The sequence below is a fragment of the Haemaphysalis longicornis genome, unplaced genomic scaffold (genome assembly GCF_048455015.1).
Source record: "Haemaphysalis longicornis isolate Haplotype H1 unplaced genomic scaffold, Haemaphysalis longicornis Haplotype H1 scaffold_9, whole genome shotgun sequence".
Taxonomy (NCBI): Eukaryota; Metazoa; Arthropoda; class Arachnida; order Ixodida; family Ixodidae; genus Haemaphysalis; species Haemaphysalis longicornis.
Genome location: NW_027526460.1, coordinates 159,985,859 through 160,007,399, shown reverse-complemented (window position 1 = coordinate 160,007,399; position 21,541 = coordinate 159,985,859). Strand labels below are relative to the sequence as shown.

The window sequence follows — 21,541 nt, the reverse complement described above, 5'->3', positions numbered from 1 at the left end:
TCTGTTCTGATTACGTAAAAAACGAGCGCGAAGTTGACCGCGTTTGCGGATGTGCAGGTCAAGATAAGCTGCAGCAATTACAAGCGCAGAAATGAAAATTTCAGATCCCCCAGACAAAAAGTATAGGTGCGCTAATGTGCGTGTGTGTACACACATATAGAAAAAACTATGTACATCGTACTCGATCTCACATTATTCCTAATGTTAAATAGTCTAAACATTCCGGTGCCATGAATTATTTTATGTATTGTGCGCCTCGTACGTCGAAATATTGGTTATTTAAACTGGAATCGGCTATGTGTACGTATAACACGGTTAGCTACTCAAGTTTAGTCGAGGCGGTTTTCTTGTTTCTTTGTTTAAGGTAGCCTTCTTACCACAGGTACAATGTCAAGAATCCCTGGGCATACGGACATCGAGCGGAAGATTAGAATCCCAGCCTCTTGAAGACGTCGCCATTGCGAAGGCTTCCGGACCCAGCAGGCAATTTCCCGCTGATCGCAACGTCCCGGAATGTGGTAAACCTTCCTTAACTAGCCCGGGCCCACAACAACCAAGCAGGATCCCAGTGAGGCTTCCGGGGGCGCCTTCTCATCCAGACGTCCATCTAATGCCGACTCAGATTGTCACAAAACCCGGGGATGGCCGTAAGACAAACAAGACGAAATGTCTTACATTTCAACAAAGCTGGTTCGACGCATTCCCATGGCTTCACTACGCTACAGACGTTTCCGGAGTCGTCTGCTACTACTGTGCAGCAGCCAGACAACATAATTTTTGAAGCCATCGAGACAGCCAGCTCCGGACTCTTTCACTGTAACTGGATTTTCAAATTGTAAAAAGGCTAAAGAAAAATTTTCGAAGCATGAGAATTCAGAAGGCCACAAGAACGCCGTCTACCAGCACAGCAGCCTTCAATCGACGTCGGTTCATGATCAAATCAGTACACACACTGCGAAGCAGCAAGAAGTGGCCAGGCGGTGTTTAAAGATTATTTTTCAAGCGTCTAAATATCTCTTACGTCAGGGCTTGCCATTTCGTGGTCATTCAAACAGGGAAGGAAACTTCTACCAGTACCTCATGTCACGCGAAGAAGACAATGCAGAATTCACGGCCTGGATGAGACGCAACACGACGTACACGTCTCCACTACTTCAAAATGAAATAATTGATCTATTCGGAAAGGCGATCCAAAAGGAACTGAGCAACAACATTCCAACAGACATCTACGCTATCATCGCAGATGGCAAGCGAGACATTGCTGGAATCGAACAAGAGAGCGTATGTGTGAGCTATTTTGATGAAGATCTGCGACCAGTTGAGGTGTTTTTAGGTCTTTGTGCCCTGCCGTATGCCAGAGGAGCGACCATTGCGGAAGCCACTACTAATTTCTTGAGCACGGTGGGGCTGCCCCTCTCTGGCTGCCATGCGCAGGCGTACGACGGCGCTTCCAACATGAGCGGGGAGTATGTCACGGCAAGAAATCGCCACGACAAAAAGGACAACCACAAGAAAAAAAACGTGCGCAGCAGACGACGATGACGAAGACGAGAGGACGCGCTCTGCGGGGTACGTGCTGAACACCCCGAGCCCACCATCATCATCAGCGCCTCGCGGGGTCATTGACCCCCTATTCATGAGCCGGCCAATCGCAAGGCGCCAGCGAAAAAAAAAACCGAAGAAGGAGCGACCCCGAGAACACGGAGCGAGAGGGGACTGGAAAGCGTGGATCGCGACCGGGATGCGCGGCGGTCGGGCGACTGGACCCGTGCCGTGCCCCAAGAGGTCACCCACAATTGCAAACTCCAGGAGGCCTTCGCAAGAAAATCATCTCGCCGGGCATCGGTGAAAGACAGCGGTGCGTCCAGAGAGCTGCGTTCGTCTTGATCGTGGAACGGGAGCTCGGAGCACGCTGCACCGCCACGGCCACGACACGCTACCTGGACCTTTGAACACCGAGACACACCACGACTGCGTCTCTGGGACGTAAGGTAGGGCAACTCCATTCCAGCTGTGAACAAATATTCTGGACGTTCCCTTACCGTACTTTGTCTTCGCCCTTCAATCCTGGACTTTGACTGTTTTCCCCCGTTTGAACCAACTATCGTGTTAAATACCGCATTATCACATTTTCCTGTTATTCTTTGGTTTAGCTCTGTCTGTTGTGTGATTTTGATTTGGGTTTGGGGTTACATAAACAAAAGGTCTCGTTTCCTCAGTTTCTTCTTCTATTCATTATTGTTGTCACCGAACCTGACAATAATTGGCGTCCGCGACAGGACGAGACTATCTTGTTTTGTGTACCCTTAAAAACCCGGCATGGACACAGAGGAATTATTTGAACTGGGGACGCGCTTAGGACTAAGCGGCGACGATCTTGAACAGTGAGTGCTTGAGGACCAGAGATACTGGCGGGAAGAGAACGAGTTAGAGCTAGAATCACTCAAAAAGATTGCGGAAATGGAGAAGGCGCGTGCGGCAATAGAGAAGGAGCGCGAAGAGCACGTGCGAGCGCGAGTGGAAATTGAAAAAGAAACTTTCCAGTTGCGGCTACGACTCGCGGAGCTTAAGGCGACGCGGAGGAATACTTCTCAGTCAGAGGATGGCACAGAAACCTATGACAGAGTCATACTTTTCGCACCACCGACTTCTAAAACAGACCTGATCATGCTGCCTTTAAAAGGAGTACAAGAGGTCACCCAACCATGTGAACTTGTCGCAACCAAAAAATGTCAAAGAGCGCTTTATCCGGACCGAAACACCGAAACCTCTGAAATAGCGGAGGCGCCGACATCAAACTTCATTGTACGCGGGTCAGTTGAGCCCGAGGTAAAGGACGCCGCTAGAACCATTCCGAAGAGCTTCTTGCCTCCAGAGCAGTGCTCTGTAACAAAAAAGAGTTCTTTCAGCGACGAGACGGTCCTGCACCCCCAGATTGCTGCAAAGTGCGAAAAGGTAGTTGCGAGGACAAAGGACCCGATAAGTAACACACTGAGACAATGCCTCGGTCGGCCAAAAGGTCGAACTGCAGAAACTAAGAAAAAAGGATCAATGGCCATGAACAAAGGAAAAGTACACCCCATAAAACCCTCCAGATCCGAAAGAAAATCCACCGGTACGACAAAATCTTCCCGCGCACATTCTTCCCAGATTTTCGATGAGTTCGCATTAGCGCGCCTAGCTGGTGCTTTGAAGTGCAAGTCAAATCCCTACACGGCTAGACGCTGGTACGTAAGAGGCAGAGAGTGGCACCGCAGCCACTGCCGGAAAAGGAAAGAAATATTTGCCTGATTGCCTGTTTGGACAATTTTGGACTGTCTATTCCACTTGGACCTGGCGTATATCGTATACATGAAGATGGTGTCTTCGTTTCTTATGTATGGTGGTCTGTGTTTTGTGCAGTTGTGCTTTATCGCGGGGTTATTTCAAGTGCAATGATGAGGACTAAATATTGTGTGACTGTTCATCTCAAGGACTGTTGGTTTGGTGCCGTGGACTGGAAAGAGACATTTTTCTTTGAAAAATGCTTGAGTGGGGGGACATGTCACGGCAAGAAATCGCCACGACAAAAAGGACAACCACAAGAAAAAAAACGTGCGCAGCAGACGACGATGACGAAGACGAGAGGACGCGCTCTGCGGGGTACGTGCTGAACACCCCGAGCCCACCATCATCATCAGCGCCTCGCGGGGTCATTGACCCCCTATTCATGAGCCGGCCAATCGCAAGGCGCCAGCGAAAAAAAAAACCGAAGAAGGAGCGACCCCGAGAACACGGAGCGAGAGGGGACTGGAAAGCGTGGATCGCGACCGGGATGCGCGGCGGTCGGGCGACTGGACCCGTGCCGTGCCCCAAGAGGTCACCCACAATTGCAAACTCCAGGAGGCCTTCGCAAGAAAATCATCTCGCCGGGCATCGGTGAAAGACAGCGGTGCGTCCAGAGAGCTGCGTTCGTCTTGATCGTGGAACGGGAGCTCGGAGCACGCTGCACCGCCACGGCCACGACACGCTACCTGGACCTTTGAACACCGAGACACACCACGACTGCGTCTCTGGGACGTAAGGTAGGGCAACTCCATTCCAGCTGTGAACAAATATTCTGGACGTTCCCTTACCGTACTTTGTCTTCGCCCTTCAATCCTGGACTTTGACTGTTTTCCCCCGTTTGAACCAACTATCGTGTTAAATACCGCATTATCACATTTTCCTGTTATTCTTTGGTTTAGCTCTGTCTGTTGTGTGATTTTGATTTGGGTTTGGGGTTACATAAACAAAAGGTCTCGTTTCCTCAGTTTCTTCTTCTATTCATTATTGTTGTCACCGAACCTGACAGAGTATAATGGCTGTCAGGCGATTATAAAATCGGAAAACGCGCTTGCAGTTTTCTTTCACTGCGGAGCTCACAGCTCCAACCTTGTAGCCGGTGATGTCTCCAACTGCTGTCCGGAACTTCGCGATGCACTCATGGCCGTTGGGGAATTAGGTGTGCTCGCAGCACGCTCCGGAAAGTTCAAGGAACTTTTCTGTGAAAGAAAGTCGGAGAAAAACATCAAACCCCTTTGCCCAACGCGCTTCTTGTGCCGAAAGCCAGCTATATCTGCCGCGTTGGACGAACACGATGCCATAATTGCTGCTCTTGACGAAATGATGAAGGAAGCACCAGCCGAGCAGTCTGCGAAGATATCTGGCATTTTGCACAGCATGGAGTCGGGAAACACGCGTCTCCTCTTGAAAATAGCGTTGAGGGTGTTCTCTGTGCTGGAGGACTTGAACACATACCTGCAAGGACGTTCGTCAACCGTCCACGGAATGCTCCAGGTCGTGGAGACATCCAAGCGTGAGCTTCGCCATCTGCGCTCTGTGGAGATGTTCAGTGAACTGTTTGATGAGACTGCCAAAGCTGCCGAATATGGAAAAGTGCATCCTGTGGAACCGCCGAGGTCCCGACGGCGCCCAGCGAGGTACGAAAACGGGAGTGCCAGTGACGCCCCAGTTGAAGGGCCTACTTTCGACGAATATTTTTTTCAATAATTGATGCAGCTGTAGCGGGCATTCAGAAGAGGTTTAATCCAGATTCTGAGAGAATCGTGACGTACAGGGCCCTGGAACTTGTTCTTGTGAACCGGTTATCAGAAGCAGATTTGGACGTGATCCGACGATACAAGAGCATCGATATCGGTAAAGTCGTGTCTCGCGTGCGCTTGTTGCACGAAGAACACTGCAACCTCAAGTCCGTGCAGCAGTACTCCGGAACATGCACACGTCCACCCGCCAGTATTTCAAGGAAGTGGAGAGTGTTCTCAGGATTATCATAGTGATCCCGGTCTCTTCTTGTGAAGCAGAGAGATCGTTCAGTGCCTTGAGAAGACTGAAAACATGGCTGCGTAGTACGATGGGGGAGGAACGCCTCAACTGCATCGCTTTGGCACACGTTCATCAAGACATTATAGACCTCATAACGTTGCCAGGGTTCTTGAAAACCTTTGTCAGTGCGTGCAAAAACCGCGCTCTCGTTTTTGGACCCTCTAGAAGTGTCGAAAGCTAGGAAACATGTCATAGGTGATCAGTACTCATATTGTACAGAGTATTTCTTATTGATCTTTTTTAAACGTCTGCAATAGCACAGTGCAATAACGTGAGGTACGAAAGCATGCTCGTTTTTCTTATTTTAATTCAAATCACGATAGTATTTTGTATATAAATGAAAATAAAGCACAAAACAAAATGGCCGCCTTGGCAAGATGTGTGTCCCCCCTTGTGATTTTTCTGGATTTACGCCAGAATGTACTTCCCAAATTTCACGTATATAGGTTCAATATTGGTTCCTGGGTGTTCCTGTCGTATCTTAGCCATCGCCATTTTCACTTCGTGGGGCGCATAGTTTCGAAGTTCCGCTCACCCTCGTTAGGACAAAATACAGAAATCGGTTTCTGAGAATTTCTGCGAGCAATATATTTGTAAGCAAAAACAAATCGCTTGTTTCAGCAAATTCAACGGTAATTGAGAAGCCTCTAAAAGAAACTCGTTATTTACCCCAAATCTAATTTAGTCCTACTTGGAGGTAGTTACGCCAAACCCCGTAACGCACTTTTGAGACCTTTGAATGGGTCCCCTATAATAGCAAGAACCAGCTGTTTATCTAATCGGAACTGAATTATGTTGAAAGATTTGTTCTAAAAGGTATTTAACCTTTTTCGTTGCTTCGCATGTGTACCTTTTAGACAAACTAGCCATACTGAGCGTCTAGAGCATAATATAATTGCACTACTGAAATTTCAAGCCTCCAGACAAGCACTTTGGCTGCGCGCTGCTATGACCTGTGAGAACTTTTTAGTACATTAAGAGCGTAATTTCGAAAAATCCTCGCGCATTTATCACCCTGCACCGTGATACGCCATGCTACGCCAATCTTTAAAACTGCTTTGGATATTTGGATGAGCAACGTTTATCAACAAAAATAAATTCGATGTACCAATTTGTCGAATCCGTATAAACAGGCCATATATTGCGAAGCGCACATTCGCGCCAGAGGAGCCGGTATGAGGCGAAACCCTGAAACTACTTTTCAAGGATTTGTACGGGCCACGTATATCAGCGAAAAGCCCTTCGATATCTCAACGCGGAGTGAATTAGTCATAAATTTGCAAACAGGAAATTTCTCCCTTTTCTTCTCTTAGGCCTACCATTTCCGGAAATCCAGCCTTGATGCACCACTACGCCATGGCACGAATGCGCTCCTGAAATTTCAAGTATCTAGTCTAGAGAGTCTGGCTTGACATTGATAACATTGATGAACTGACATTAACATTGATGAATTAGTCAACCATTCAGTCGGGCACTTATTTATACAGGAATATATTAAAGTTATTTGATACCACGTGTTGCTGAGCGCTGGAATACAATAGCTTGAGGTCACGCTGTGATGAATATCTTAGGCTACTGAATCGGTCACTTCATATGATTCGCTCTGTCGTGTATGATGCTCCGTATTTTTAATCGACATCTTGGGACTTTGAACTATGCGCCATGGCTACACCTGGGATATGAGGCACGACGTAGTGCAGGGCTTCGGATTAATCTTCAGCACCTGGAGATCTCCAACGCGTTCCCAAATCTCGACCCACGGACGTTTTCTCTTTTCGCCCTTATATGAGACCCGCGTCCCTGGTCCAAGCAGCACAACGCCTTAGCCCCGTGGCACGGAGCAAGAATATATAGGAGAGGAAACGCCCATTGCGGCCGGCGCTATTGAGCGACTAGATAATGTCATAATGATAACTACGGTGACCTAAGGAGCCTACGGAGCTCCGCAGCTGCGGCGGCGAACAATTTGACAGCGGCACCTGGTTGAATGTATTAAAAGCAATACTGTTGTTTGCAGCATTCGCCACAAGGCGTGAATCGCTACGCGCTCGAGTTGCTGCGCGACGCGGTGACGGAGAGCGCGTTTATCTCGGACGTAGCGCGCGCGCGCGCGTGCGTGCGCGCGTCATAATAGAAGCTACTCGAATATTAGAGAGTTTTAGCAGAGCGGGCCAGCGGCCAGCGGAACGGAGCGGACGAGCGCAGCGCCAGCGGAACGACGCGCGAAAAAAAAAGAGTTTTAGCTGAGCGATCGGCTGCCGCCTCCAGCGAAGCGTTGTACTGCGCCATCTGTCCGTTAAAAATTGAACTAGTCTGATAGGAATATTGAACTCCGCGGAGTGTCAATTCTCGGCCCACCGCCCGATTCACCGTGGCGACGACGCGAACCCATTTGTGGTCGTCGCCAAAAGGCCTCGTCACGGCCGCCTCCCGCAAAATGCACAGGTCTTCGTACGCCGTGAAGCACTGCGGGGCTTCTTGACTTGCCGCATTTCGGTTGCGTCCGTGCGCGATGACGACGCACCGCCGCTCGCGCTACAGGCAGCCATTTTGAATGCCGACGCTCGCTCGCCGGGCCGCTGGCGCGCTGCGCTGGGATGACCGAACGAGCGGGCGAGCTCGCAGCGTCGTAAAGCCGCTGGCCGCATCAGCGTACTGACGCATGCGCAGTGGCGCCTCCGCTCGTCCGCTCCGTTCCGCTGGCCGCTGGCCCGCTCTGCTAAAACTCTCTAATGTGGCCGGTGCACTCAACTGGCTTCGAGCGCATCGCATGCGAGATAAGGCCATGCGTTTACAGGTTTTACATTTTTTTGCGTTTACAGATTTGTATTTTGGGCTTGCTACTCGCGCAAGATTGCTTACGCAATAAAAGAAAATGTCCCTTTTATTCGCTGGTACCGACTGGTTTAAATTTGACAGAAAATTAATCGCGAAGGCGGGCTCTTCCGCCAACATAAGCACAGAAGAGCGCACACACTCTCGCATCGGCCACGGATTGTTTCGGCGGCCCGGCGAAATGCCGACGCGATGCCGCGGCCGGGTTGGACTGGGTGAGCGCGAACAGAACGCGCGCTGGCCGTTGCGATGACCGCGCAATTCCTTCACTTATTTATTTATTATACCTTACAGGCCCATTGAAGAGCATTGAGTAAGGGGGGTTACATTTTTGAAAGAACACAAAAAAAAATAGTGGCGAAAAAGAAGAAAAGACAAGTACACAATACAGAGTTTGGGTAATCGGCTTACAGACATAAATGAAACACGTCATACACGTTTCTAACAGACAATGATCACAAACGCACAGGGTTTTTGCGGAATAAAAAACATCACAAAAACACAAATACAAGGGGGAAACACCCATAAACAGTAACAATATTATTCTAGCAATTCATCATTACACAATTACTAGAAAAATGTCGGTGCAGATTATCGCTAAAGCCATCTTGACTACGTATGGATGCAATTTGGTCAGGAAGATCATTCCAGTGCATGATTGCTCGAGGCAATGCAGATGAATTGAAAGCAAGCGTCTTGCCAAAAATTCGCGTGAAACTATGACTATTATGAAGGCGGCGTGACGTACGTACTGGGGCGTTAAGAGGAAGTGGGTTAGGTGTGACGCGAACGATGTATTTATGAAAAAGGCATAATAGCGCGATAGTGCGACGGGTATCTAGCGGCTAAAGTGATAACTCTTGTTTGATTTGGGTAACGCTAAGATGACGGTCGTACTTGCGTGTAATAAATCTGGCGGCTCTGTTTTGAATAGATTCCAGCTGGACGATTAGGTAGTTTTGGTGAGGGGACCAGATCGCCGACGCGAATTCTAGCTGTGAACGAATAAAGGTTAGATACGCATGTTTGCGGACAAGGGCTGGTGCGCATCGTAAATTTCGTCGCAGATAACCGAGCGATTTAGAAGCCTTTGCGCAGATGGCGGAAATGTGGGTACCCCAAGAGAGATTAGGTGTTAGATGAACACCAAGATATTTATAGGAAGCGGCTTGCGAAACTGCACTGTGGTTGATGGAATAAAGAAAATCTGAATTATCGTGTTTCCGACTAAAAGACATTACTTTGCATTTACTCAAATTAAGTGACATTTGCCATGTATTACACCACTTGTAGATTATGTTTAAGTCATTTTGTAAGAAAAGGTGGTCGTTAAGGCTAGTAATCGTACGATATATACTACAATCGTCAGCAAAGAGTCGTATCCGTGATGAGATGTTGAGGGGCAAGTCATTTATGTAGATCAGGAACAGTAACGGGCCCAGGACGCTCCCCTGGGGAACTCCAGAAGTAACATCAGCGAGGTGTGAAGAAAAGTTGTTGACCACGGTAAATTGTTCTGGAAACTTGACGTTCGACAAGTGCTTCTGACGTTATCAGGCTGTCCCAGGAAGCTCACTTTCCCCTCCTATTTTATTCTTGCTCCGTGCCCCGTGGCCACCGCCGTGGGTTACCGGATTTTTTTTTTCTCCGTCACTGCAAACTATATTGAAGTTGCTGCACACACCAATAGGCAAAATGTTAAGCACTGGCGTTTTAACTGCTGAGAGCTCAAGAACCGCAAGAAAACACTTTCAACAACTAAAACTGGCCGCGAATTGTCGTCGACGCTCGATGCACCTCTGGTACTCCTGCGACGAAGAAGCATCTGGGTACCTTTCAGGAAAGTTAAGAAGCCTACGAAGCCCTCAGTTTGGCCCTCACCGCAACGTTAAGACCGTTTATGTTTGGCAGCCTGCTCACCTGAATGACACCAGCCGTCTTCGTCTATGAACGCAGCAGTGGCTTCGGGTTTCTTGTAGTAGCCTTTCATGACGCTGGGGATTTTGTAGCAGAGCTCCCCGTTTTCGTTTGGTCCAAGTTTCGCACCGGTCTTTGGATCCTCCACCTAAAAGTGAAATAAAATTTTTTCCCCTTTTTTTTAAAAATTGCTTTAATCTTGCAGTCTTCGCTTTACTAGCGAATGTTCATACCAGTCCCCGGTCCTGGATCTTAAGACCGTAGCCTTTGCTGAATATTCAAGCATATCTAGGCTTAATAGAAAAAACGTCCCACCTCCGGACTAAAGTCTCACTAAAGTAGAGCACGCTCCCAGGAGACTACACACAGACCCGCTGACCACACTGGCCAAAGTACACTTCTGGTCATGCGTCGGCAAAACTGGGTGCAAATCACTTACATTCACAAAGCAAAATATATTTTTCCGCACGCACTCACTCGCACTCACACTCACTACGCGCCCTCCACCACTCGCACCCACTCGCGCTCACACTCACCACTCGCCGTGACCACTCGCCCTCAGTCGCGCGTGCGCCCACCCTCGTCGTCTCCCCTCGGACGCAAGTGTGTGCAGCAGAGCCTCCATGAGTCATTAAAACGAACAGTATTAGTGCATTATGTCGTCAGAAGGCCATTCAAATCATATTCCTAAATCAACACGCCACCATAGAATTAATTCTAGGGTACCCCATAGCAGGAGCCCAGTGACGACATATTTCCGAAGCTAAAAGCAATCCCGCCATTAACAACCATCACAAAGAGCGGCTTTTGCGTCGAATAGCCAACAGCGCTCACCGCGGTAAGCTCCGCAAATGGCGCCACTAGCGCGAGTGCACTCGCGAGTGCTGAGCGGGGCTTAGGGCGAGTGGCACTCGCACACGCGAGAGGTTAGCGGACTCCTTGCGAGTTGCTCTCGCACTCGCGAGTGGTGAGCGGGGCTCACTGCGCGTATGGCTCGCACTCACTCGCGCTCACATGCGCCAGCCCAAAACGATGGCGAGGCTCACTCACCACCCACTCATGAGTGGTGAGTAGGGGGTGTGTGAGTACACTCGTGACTAAGCCTGCCGAACTATGCTTCTGGTACGCTATGATATATTCCCCTTTATTCCCTCATTACCGGGCGAGGGTGGACGCTTACCCCACGGTATGGCCACACCAGCTCCCCAGACACAAGGTAACAGTGGGAGGCCAGCCTGCGCAGCGATGACCCGGCCCACCAGCGAAGGCTGGTAGAGAGAGCCACGATGGCGTTGGAAGCTAGTGGAACCATGGAATTACGACGGGAAGCTTCTTTCCTCCCTCTTTTGTTAAGCAATGATATTTTCCACCAATCTGAAGATGAACCCATTACACAATTTTCGCCTGTGACAACGCAAGTCGAAAAGCTCACACCGGAACTTCATTCCTTCTCTTCGTCGGAAGTACTGGCGCCATCAATACAAGTTGCTATCCTCAAACTGCTGTGTTCATTTTTGCGTTTTATAAAAACCTGCGCTATGCTCATTTGGCGGAAATTGATCTTTGGTCATCTGACATTCTTATACGTTCGCATACCTGCAAATTTATCGCTGCTGAAGGGATCCCTTTGGCGAGGCTGCTCGCAATTTAAGCGGCGGCAGTACAAGCGTATTCAGAGGAGAGCAACTGAATCCTTGATACTAGGGATGTTCTTCTTAACAACTTGTGAAGGCTTTTTTGTAAAGCGCAAAGCAGAAGTACCGGAGCCGGCGGACTTGCTGGTATGACTCATTTTTCGTTGTGCAAGTAGTATACGCGTTTCCACTGCCCACTGGAGAGGAATTATGGCAGCCATGCATGCCCTGATTTTTCATCGAAGCTACTCGGTTTGAATTCGAGTTCTCCAAGCGGTATTTTGTCAATGGTAACGGTAAACATATCATGCAGAAAACACTTCACTGGTTGACCGCGATACTGGAAGTACAGTGTACCCATCCTCCCGAAATCACCTACGAGCAGGAAACAATACGTCGTAGTCTCTGTCTGCTTGGCCATAGGCCATGTAACCAAAACATCCAGCGCCCTCACTAAATGAAACGGCCTCATCGAGCTTGGTGTCGTCTTCAAGGTGAACATATGCGCTCTTTTACAGCGAAGCTCTGTTTCACCCGCCGCAGTGGCTCAGTGGCTAAGGCGTCGTGCTGCTGAGCACGAGGACGTGGGTTCGATTCCCGGCAGCGGCGGCCGCTTTCCAGATGGAGGCGAAAAAGCAAAAAACCGCTCGTGTGTATGAGATTTCGGCGCACGTAAAAGATCCCCAGGTGGTCAAAATTAACCCGGAGCTCTCCACCACGGCACGCCTCATCGCCTGTGTTGAGTCAGTGCGTTAAACCCTACAATCAAATATCAAGCTCTGCCTCAAATATACGAAATATTTGCTTCTAGCCAACCAATATTGACGTAACAATCCATGACATCAGTGCTGGTGGTTTGGAAAGGCCTTGAAAATTCCCCGCACGGGGCACCTTCAGCAATCTTGGTGACGGTATTGGCGACACCGCGGACCCCAAGCCCCCATACATAAGTTGTGACCAACCGTGAAGATGTGTTTTAAGGTGAAGGGTCGAAACCTCAAACAGTGGCCGTCGGAGCCCAGGTCAAGCTACGGCGGATAGGTCCCTGTCTGTTTATTAGGCAGGGAGCTCCGGGACCTGTTCAGCTATCAGGGTAAGGCTGACGAAGAAAGTACCCTCGTCCCCTGCTTCTTTTACATGCCATACGATCAATCGTAACGACCCCCCCCCCCCCCCAAACATGATAGGCCCCTGAAAAGGGGCCGCACCGAAGGTTCATCTCCGCCACTCCTAGCCCTCAAGCCCGATAACTACCCCCGTTTTTTGGTGTTGGAAACCACTGAACAAGAAACGCCTCTTGCATGACAGTCCGTGTTCCTGATATCGAAATTTCTGGAGGGCATCATTGGTGACAAACATAAGGCAAAAAAACAAAGAACTGGAGAAATCCTGGTTAAAGTACACAACCAACTGCACGCCAAGATCCTCCTTGAACCAACTCGCATAGCCAATCTTGAAATCAGGGTGACACCCCACCGGAGCCTGCCATTTCCGGATTATACCTCATGAATGAGACAGATGCTGGCCTGCTGGAGGACCTGAGAAATCAGGGCATCGCAGGTGTGAGGCGCATAACTATGACGAGGGATGACAAAGTAGTCTCGACCATGCACATTACCCTTACTTTCGACCGGTGCACACTTCCAGAGTACGTAAATGCAGGTTTTGTAAATTGTAATCTCCGGCCCTACATTCCAAACCCGCGCCGCTGCTTTAAGTGCCAGCGATTCAGGCACGGAACCAACTCCTGCCGTGGCTGTCTGACCTCCGCAAAGTGTGCCCAGCATGATCACCCATCTGATAATTGTCCATCACAAACCCTCACCTGCGCCAACTGCCAGGGACCCCACGCCGCCTACTCTAGAACATGCGAGAAGTTCAAACAGGAGAAGGAGATTATCAAGGTTAAAGTCACTGAGAACCTTACCTTCCCAGAGGCGCGAAAGAGGTTCGCCTCTTTCCCCCTGGTCAGGCACGCCGACTCAGTTCGCCGGGGGGCGGAGCGGCGTCTGGTTTCGGCTGGGACCCAGTACCGCGAGTCGGACCTGGTCCCGCCGCCGCCCCCCTCCCCTCGGGTTGCCTCCGGCGGCCGAACCCGTTACCACACCACCTGCTCAGTCAGCAGTGGATGTGGTGGCAACAACGTCCGTTGGGGATGCTGCGGCATCCACTGTTTCTTCTCCACCGGCCCGAAGCACACGCGAGGGCACGGAGGAGATGGAGACGGATGAAACCGCAGTAGTTCCCCCCCCCCCCTCCGCCTCACTGCCTGTGCCACCCGGGGCGCTGCTGAAGCCCTTAGCGGTCGCGGCTGGAACGAAGGGCACCGGAAAGGGTGCCAAGTCCGAGGGGTCCGGTCCGCTGGGTACCCCTTCCGAATCTGATGATGACATGGATGTGGGACCTTTCCGGTCTGCTTCGCAGCGGAAGGAGCGGGTCCCTTCATCCAAACCTCCAGAGAAGATTAAAAAAAAATCCTTCCAAGAGTCCAAGCCCCGAAAGGCCTTACGTAAATTGTCACACTCCAGTAGCTCTAACACATGCCAACGGCAAGATAAGACATAGTCCTGTGGAACTGCAGAGGCCTTCTTAATAATCTTGGCGATGCATACGAGATCCTGCATGCTAAACAGTCAAGTGTAATGTGTGTACAGGAAACACATTTGAATTCCAATCACACAAATTTCTTGAATAGGTACAGGGTGTTCAGAAAAGACAGGGTATGGCCATAATCGCCCAGAAATCCTTAGCATGCCACCCTGACACTCTGAACACTGTTTTTGAGGCTGTGGCACTTCGAACAATAATATTTAATAAGTTGATAACGGTATGCTTCGTATACATTACTCCTGATCGTGCACTTTCGAGCTTTGACTTCGAGGCGCTTGTTGACCGACTGCCCGAACCATACGTCCTCACAGGCGACCTTAATGCTCACAATTCTCTTTGGGGCTGTTCTCGAACGGATGCCCGGGGTCGCCTGATATAGAGAATTCTAACATCCTCTGGAGCATGCCTTTTCAACAATAAACAGCCTACATACCATAACATCCGACACAACCCATCCTCTTATCTTGACTTGGCTATTGGCTCCGCAGTTCTCTTTCCTCTTCTCGAGTGGGGTGTTGGTACTGACCCATATGGCCGTGGCCACTTCCCCACCTCACTAACATACATAGGTAAAGGCCCATGCAGTCCATCTTCCATGCACATATTCACTGAAGCAAGCGCTAACTGGAATACATTTTACAGAGACATCCAAACTACACCACACATTCATTGGACACCTACACGTTGAAGAAGCTACGCAACTCCTCACGGCGCACATCCTAGACACCACCGAAAAGTCCATTCCCCACGCCTCTGGTGCCCCGCGCAACCAGATGAGGCCGTGGTGGAATGAGGACTAAAGGCGAGCACGATAGGTCCAGAACAAGGCGTGTGGTATCCTCCGTCTGTACCCCACGTCGGGTAACCTCCTTTTGTTCACACGGGCCAAGGCGTTAGGAAAACGTGTGCGCATTTCGGCCAAACGAGAGAGTTGCCGTTCATTCATACAATCAATAAACTCCTACACAGACATACGAAAAGTACGGACACGAATACCCAAACTCAAGGGAAAACAAAAATACACCCTACCCCTGGTCATCACAACAGGGGACACACTCGAAGACCAGGCTGACACATTCGCACCACACTTCCAACACGTGTCCAGTTCAGCACACTACACAAACACTTCCATAAAACACAAACAATCGGCCGAAAAGAAGCCTATACTGGATAACAATAGGTCAACATCTTCTTATAACTCAAAATTTTCACTGCATGAGCTGAGAGCTGCTCTGTGCACGTGTAAACCCTAAGCGCCAGGCCCAGAGAACATCACATATACAGTGATACAACACATACACGCAGACACACTTGAAGCACTTCTACATCTATATAATAAAATGTGGCTTTCGGGGCACATTCCACACTCTCCGAGGGAGGCCATAGTAGTGGCTTTCTTGAAGGAGGGAAAGGACCCGTCGTCCCCCTCAAGTTACCTTCCCTTACGAGCTGCCTGTGCAAGCTTCCCGAGAAGATGATAAATCGCAGGCTCGTGTACTTCGTTGAGTACAATGGTCTTCTCGAGAGCTGCCAGGAAGTTCAGGACCGAGCGATCCATGAACGATCAACTCGTAGCTCTTGAATCATATATAAAGGATGCCTTCGTGCATAAACAGTATTGTGTAACTGTGTTTTTCGACCTCGAGAAGGCCTACGACACCGCTTGGGGTTACGGGATCCTTAGTGACCTCAAGTCATTCGGTGTCTCGGGTAACGTGTTAAAAACCCTTGTTAGTTACTTGGAGAGAAAGTTTCGAGTGAGAGTTGGTTGTGCTCTCTCAAAGGTTCACGTGCAAGAAAATGGCGTTCTGCAAGTTGGCGTGTTGAGCTGCACTCTCTTCATAGTAAATGTGAACTCTCTTGGAAAGGCATTGCCACCTACAATATCTCATTCCATGTATGCAGACGACGTGCAGATATCATTTAGTTCGTGTAATATGTCCATCTGCGAACGTCAAGTCCAGCATGGTGTCAACAAACTTTCTAGCTGGGCTGACAAGAATGGTTTTAAAATTAAACCCGGAAAGAGCTCTTGTGTTGTGTTGCACAGGCAGCGTGGGGTCCACCCGGACCCAGACATCACTCTTGAGAACATGCCGATTCCTGTGAACACGGAGCACAAGTTTGTAGGTATTTTATTCAAAGAAAAGATTACATTCATACCGCGTATCAAAGAGGTCAAATGCAAATGCTTAAAAACAATGAACGTTCTTAAGGTCCTCTCACACCAATCTTGTGGGGCCGACAAACAACTCCTGCTGCGCCTTTACACTGCCTAGGTAGGGTCTCGGCTTGACTACGGCAATGTCGTGTATGGGTCGGCGACAAGGACAGCACTGAAAGTGCTCGACCCAGTGCTGCATCTTGGCCTTCGCCTCTCATGCGGCGCTTTCCGCACTAGCCCTGTCGAGAGTCTGTATGTCGAGTTTGACAAATGGTGCCTGGGGCATCCGCGGGAGTATGTTGACTTGCTGTATGCATCTAAGATCGTAACTCTCACCAACCATCCTTTTATTCCTATCATGAAGGATACATCAGATTTGCAACTCTTTTTAAACACGCCATCTATCTCCTTACCTTTCTCTCTCAGAGTTACGGAGGAGGCTTCTGCACTGAAGGTCCCTCTGTCAGACACGCGCAAGACACCCATCCTTAATTTTATTCCACCATGGCATCTTCGTCCTGTATCATGCGACCTGTCATTCACACTAGTAGAAAAATAGGGTACCCAGGAATTGCGATTTTGCAGCACTTCCGGTTCCTGCAGGACAAGTACAGGAGCGCAGAATCCTTCAGCGACGCGTCCAAAACTGCTTCTACTGTCTCTTGTGCAGCGCAGAGACCAAATTTTAGGGTTATCAAAACAATGAATTTTCATAACAGCATTTACACGGCAGAAGCGTATGGCATTTTACTCGTTTCAAATCACATCATCAAACATAAAATTCCCAAGTCCATAGTTTACACAGATTTCCTAAGCGTTGTGCAGGCACTGTCATTAGGAAATTCATCTAAAAACTATGTGATCAATGTTCTTTTAGAGGTTGTAAACACAGCATATGCTTCAAATTTCAAATAACTATATGCTGGGTACCAGATCACTGTGGGATCCCTGGCAATGAGACCGCTGATCAAATGGCTGGTGCTGCTGCTCTCATGACCACAGTTGACATAACAACAATACCTTACACCGACGTAAAGACGCACATCAGACGACAGCTTCGTAACACATGGCAACTACACTGGAGTAAACAAACAGACAACAAACTACACGTAATAAAACCACAATTGGAACGCTTCACAACTGACTCACACAACAGATACCCAGAAGTCGCCCTGGCTAGGCTGCGGATAGGCTACACACATGTAACGCACTCCCACCTGCTCACTGGATCTTCGCGACCCACGTGTAGCAGCTGTGGAAGGGACCTATCCGTAGTCCACATACTAATCGCACGCAAGACACTTGAGACAACACGACACAAACATTTCCCGGAATTATACAGATGACACATTCCACTGCACCCATCATACTTTTTAGCCGACAAACCAATGTTTTGTAGTCAACGCGTTCTTGAATTTTTAGCTGAGGTAAAGTTTCTGCAGCTCTTGTCATATCACGTGTAATCACCCTGGCCCTATACACCAGCCATCTCCATTGTCTTTTGTTTTGCGTCACTTTTACTTTTACTCACATGTTTTAGTATTTACAGTATCATCAACATTTAAGTAACTTCTCTGGCGCTCTTTGCCCTTGTTGGCCTTGCGCCATTAAGCACCAACCATCATCATCACCAAGGCCTTGCCAATAGGCCTCCTGCGCTGGAGTTTTGGCGACATGCAGCGCCCCTAGCGGCCAACGCCTCTGGGTAGTACAAAAGCAGACGACCCTCGCCGCCCTCAAAGTGTTTTCAATTACAAGCCAGAGTGAAAGTTGGTTGTGGCGCTTTGTGGCGTGTTTAAATGACTGCATACTGTATGAAATAGCCCTTAAAGTAGTTGCAGAGCCTAAACAAAATAATATCCGCTAAAAGAAGCCGATTTGTCGGCTTTATTTCGAGCGAGCTTTCGCGGTGGTCGCGGCGTGGGACAGTATCGCCAGGTCGGGAGGTGTAACGGTTTGATCACAGTTACAGTTTTTTCTTCATGCGTGCGGTCGACCAAGAAAGTTCACGAGTAGCATAAACACGGAACGCTGCTCATCCTATATCCTGAGGTAACTGCAGAAGGTTGCTTCAGCGGGAGCATGCAAGCGAACGCAAGAATTGCGCAGCCGACTCAGCAGACACTGCTGGCCTGGCACCGCCTTTGAAACGAGTGGAAATTTTGTTTCGTATTTTCGCAAATTAAATGATTCTTTTACGCCGCACGATTTAAACGGCAGGGTACATGTATACTAGCGAGTAGGTGGGGCAATAGCGCCAAATAAACAAATTAAGCGCTATTAAAGGACGCAAAACATGCACCAAATCACACGCCCGCTGCCTGCAGAGATGTTTACTTCTGCAACATCACATAACACAGCCGCATACACGGCGCGGGGCCCCGAATATTTACATCCGATCATTACTGACTGTGTTGGTTTTCTAGTGCAGGGGTCGTCGAATCTGAACGCCGACATGCCAGTTTTGACTTCAAATGGAGTTAGACAGCGAGACAAGAACAGAGAATCGGAGTCCTCCAGTTGAATTGCCCCCCCCCCCCCCCCCCCCCATCTTCACACTTCGCCAGATTATTTGCAAATATTATTAGAAATTCGCAGAATTTTTTCTCGTTGCATTCAAAGCCCCCCTCCTCCTCCCACCCGATTTGCCGTCCAGCCCTCCACCGTGTCGGCTGCATGGAACTCGGCCGTTGCTGACCCTCATTCTAGGCTAATAACTGCGAACTGGGAATGTATGCTGCAAGAGTGTAATTAAGTAAAGCGAGAGCAAACAAGGAAAGCGAGCGGCCTCTTAGTTCGCCCGACCACTTTGTTTTACGGCCACTAATTTCGGAATCGCAAAACAGATTTCACGCTTCTGACGGTCGCGGCATTTTGTCACTGAGACACGCAACAAAACGGCAAGCTAACGCTGTACCATGTATTTGTAACGGCGACGCAAACGAGCACTGTTTAACGAAAGTGCACGCATAGTGTGCAGGTACGCAAAAGAGCGGCGCACCGCAGCAGGCGCGCCTGCGGTCCGCCGACTCGCTGGCTTTTTCAAGCGCGATCATCGCCGATTGCCTCACTCTTCTTTTTTGATCGGCTGTTTTTGAGAAGTCTTTGTCACCTACAGTATTAGTTTAAACTAGAAATTTCACTTAACATTTCACTTCGTACGACCATCGATCGGTGAACCTGCGAGTAGCAGACGCCGTCACGGTCCCGGCACTTTCGTCGGCGCTGTAAACGTGTTTAGCGCTGCAAAGCTTTTTCCCCTAATGCCAAGTTGATCGTTGAAATAGATCGGACGCGTCGGGGAAGAGCTGGTGACCTCGTCGCAAAATAATCGGGAGCGTCGAGCTCATTTTGCTTCTGTCAACACGGGATCCTATGGGACCCGCTCAGCTGTGTACTACACGGAAGTACTGCCCTGAAGCCGCTTGCGCAGCGCCCCCTGGGCAGCGCAGGAGGCCTATTATACCATTATTATACTGTCTGCTCGCACTGTTTTTACGATAGGAATGTTATTGCAACGGATGCTGAAAATGGCTTCAAAAAAAATGTTATGACCCCCAAAAAGGAACACCAAAAAATTCCCCCGCATTTCCCCGAGGGGGAGAATGTGAAAGTGCGAATGCACGGTTGTCGGCCCGCTTGCGGCGCTTGCGCTCGGCCCCCGCAGCCCACCGCCTCGCCGCTTTCTCTTCCATCTCTTCCATCGGGTTTGTAGTATCACGTGTACACCACGCAGTTATCAAGCCGCTATAACGCCGCTGAGTCGCCAACGCACGCCGCTGACGACGTAGTTTGAATGCGTTAAAGATATAAGGCGCGTTCTGACACCGATATCAGCGTCGCGTCCGTGGCTTATTCGGTAGAGCGTCGGGCTGCGGCCCGAAGGTCCTCGGATCGAAACCTGGCACCGGATGCTGTTTCTTTATTAAATATAGAGGAGCACTGCGGACGCCGACGCCGCCGGCGGTGGATGGTTTGGGGTCGCTTATAAAGTGCATTCGCACTTAAAAAAGCCCGGTTGAAAAAAATTGACGTAAAGACCATGTCGGGATTCCCCAAGCGATGCTTCAAGTATAAAAGCATTTCACGCTTGAAATTCTGCTCCCTGGCCAATTTGTGGCTGCCAGTGTTCATAGGACGCGCCGTACTTCGCCGGCAACGCAAAGGCAGCGCCCCCGCTTTCCCCTAGAAGGGCCGGGAAATGTCGGCCGTGAAGGTCTTGGCAATTTCATTTGATTATGAAAACTATGCTGGTTTCGCACCTTCCTTGTAGCCGAGTAGTAGTGGACAGACCCAGTGCCATCGCTGCTTTGCTATGGGGACGACCGTGTAAGCTCTTAACAAGATGGTTGCTTATTCCATAAATGGGTCTTTACACCCATACGCTATGCTTTGTCATTATTGCCACGTTTGTTAGGAAGGAATTTTAAGGGACCTTGCAACACTTTTATATCTTTTTGCTAAATCTCAAACGCTTTCCCAATGTAGTCAACAACCACATCCAGAGCTTACAATAGGGGGTCACAGAGTATCCCAGCCAAAAATTACTGCTCTATGCCCAGCAGATCCCTTGGAAACCTGCTCAAAAAAAGTTTCTCTCTTTGCCCAGTCTTCGCGGTATTCAAGCGCTTGAATCGAGTCATTAAAGCAATGTAGCGGCTACTGGCCACTTCAACAGTATCAAGAGTACCAACTAGCTCAACCCGCACGTTGAGCCAGTCACTCACTGCCGCTCCGCGCTGTCGATAACTATAGGTTTGACAATGCTTCCAGACGCGAAGGAAAGAGTGAAAGCGTCTATCGGAAGTGTTGCAGGGTCCTTTAACTCACACCGTCGAATTTCCCAATCACGCGGATGGCGTGAGAATCTGTTGCAGAGAATCTGTTGGTTTATGACACGAATGTACAGGTCCGCGCAGAAGTAAACGGAGCACGGGAGTGGTGGCAGAACGGCATCGCTGCGCCGCGTATGGGCGCCGACGGGAACCAAGGAGAGGAGGTATAAGAGTGTGTTCGC

The 21,541-nt window shown here is 49.4% G+C and overlaps 1 protein-coding gene across 1 annotated transcript in view; it reads right to left on the bottom strand.

Moving 5' to 3' along the window:
- Window positions 1-21,541, bottom strand: part of LOC144151570 (uncharacterized) — a 123,304-nt gene that overhangs the window by 15,416 nt on the left and 86,347 nt on the right. The window contains exon 7 of the mRNA XM_077682671.1: window positions 10,120-10,264. Coding sequence (XP_077538797.1) covers window positions 10,120-10,264 — 145 coding nt within the window. The remainder of the gene's footprint in view (window positions 1-10,119; window positions 10,265-21,541) is intronic.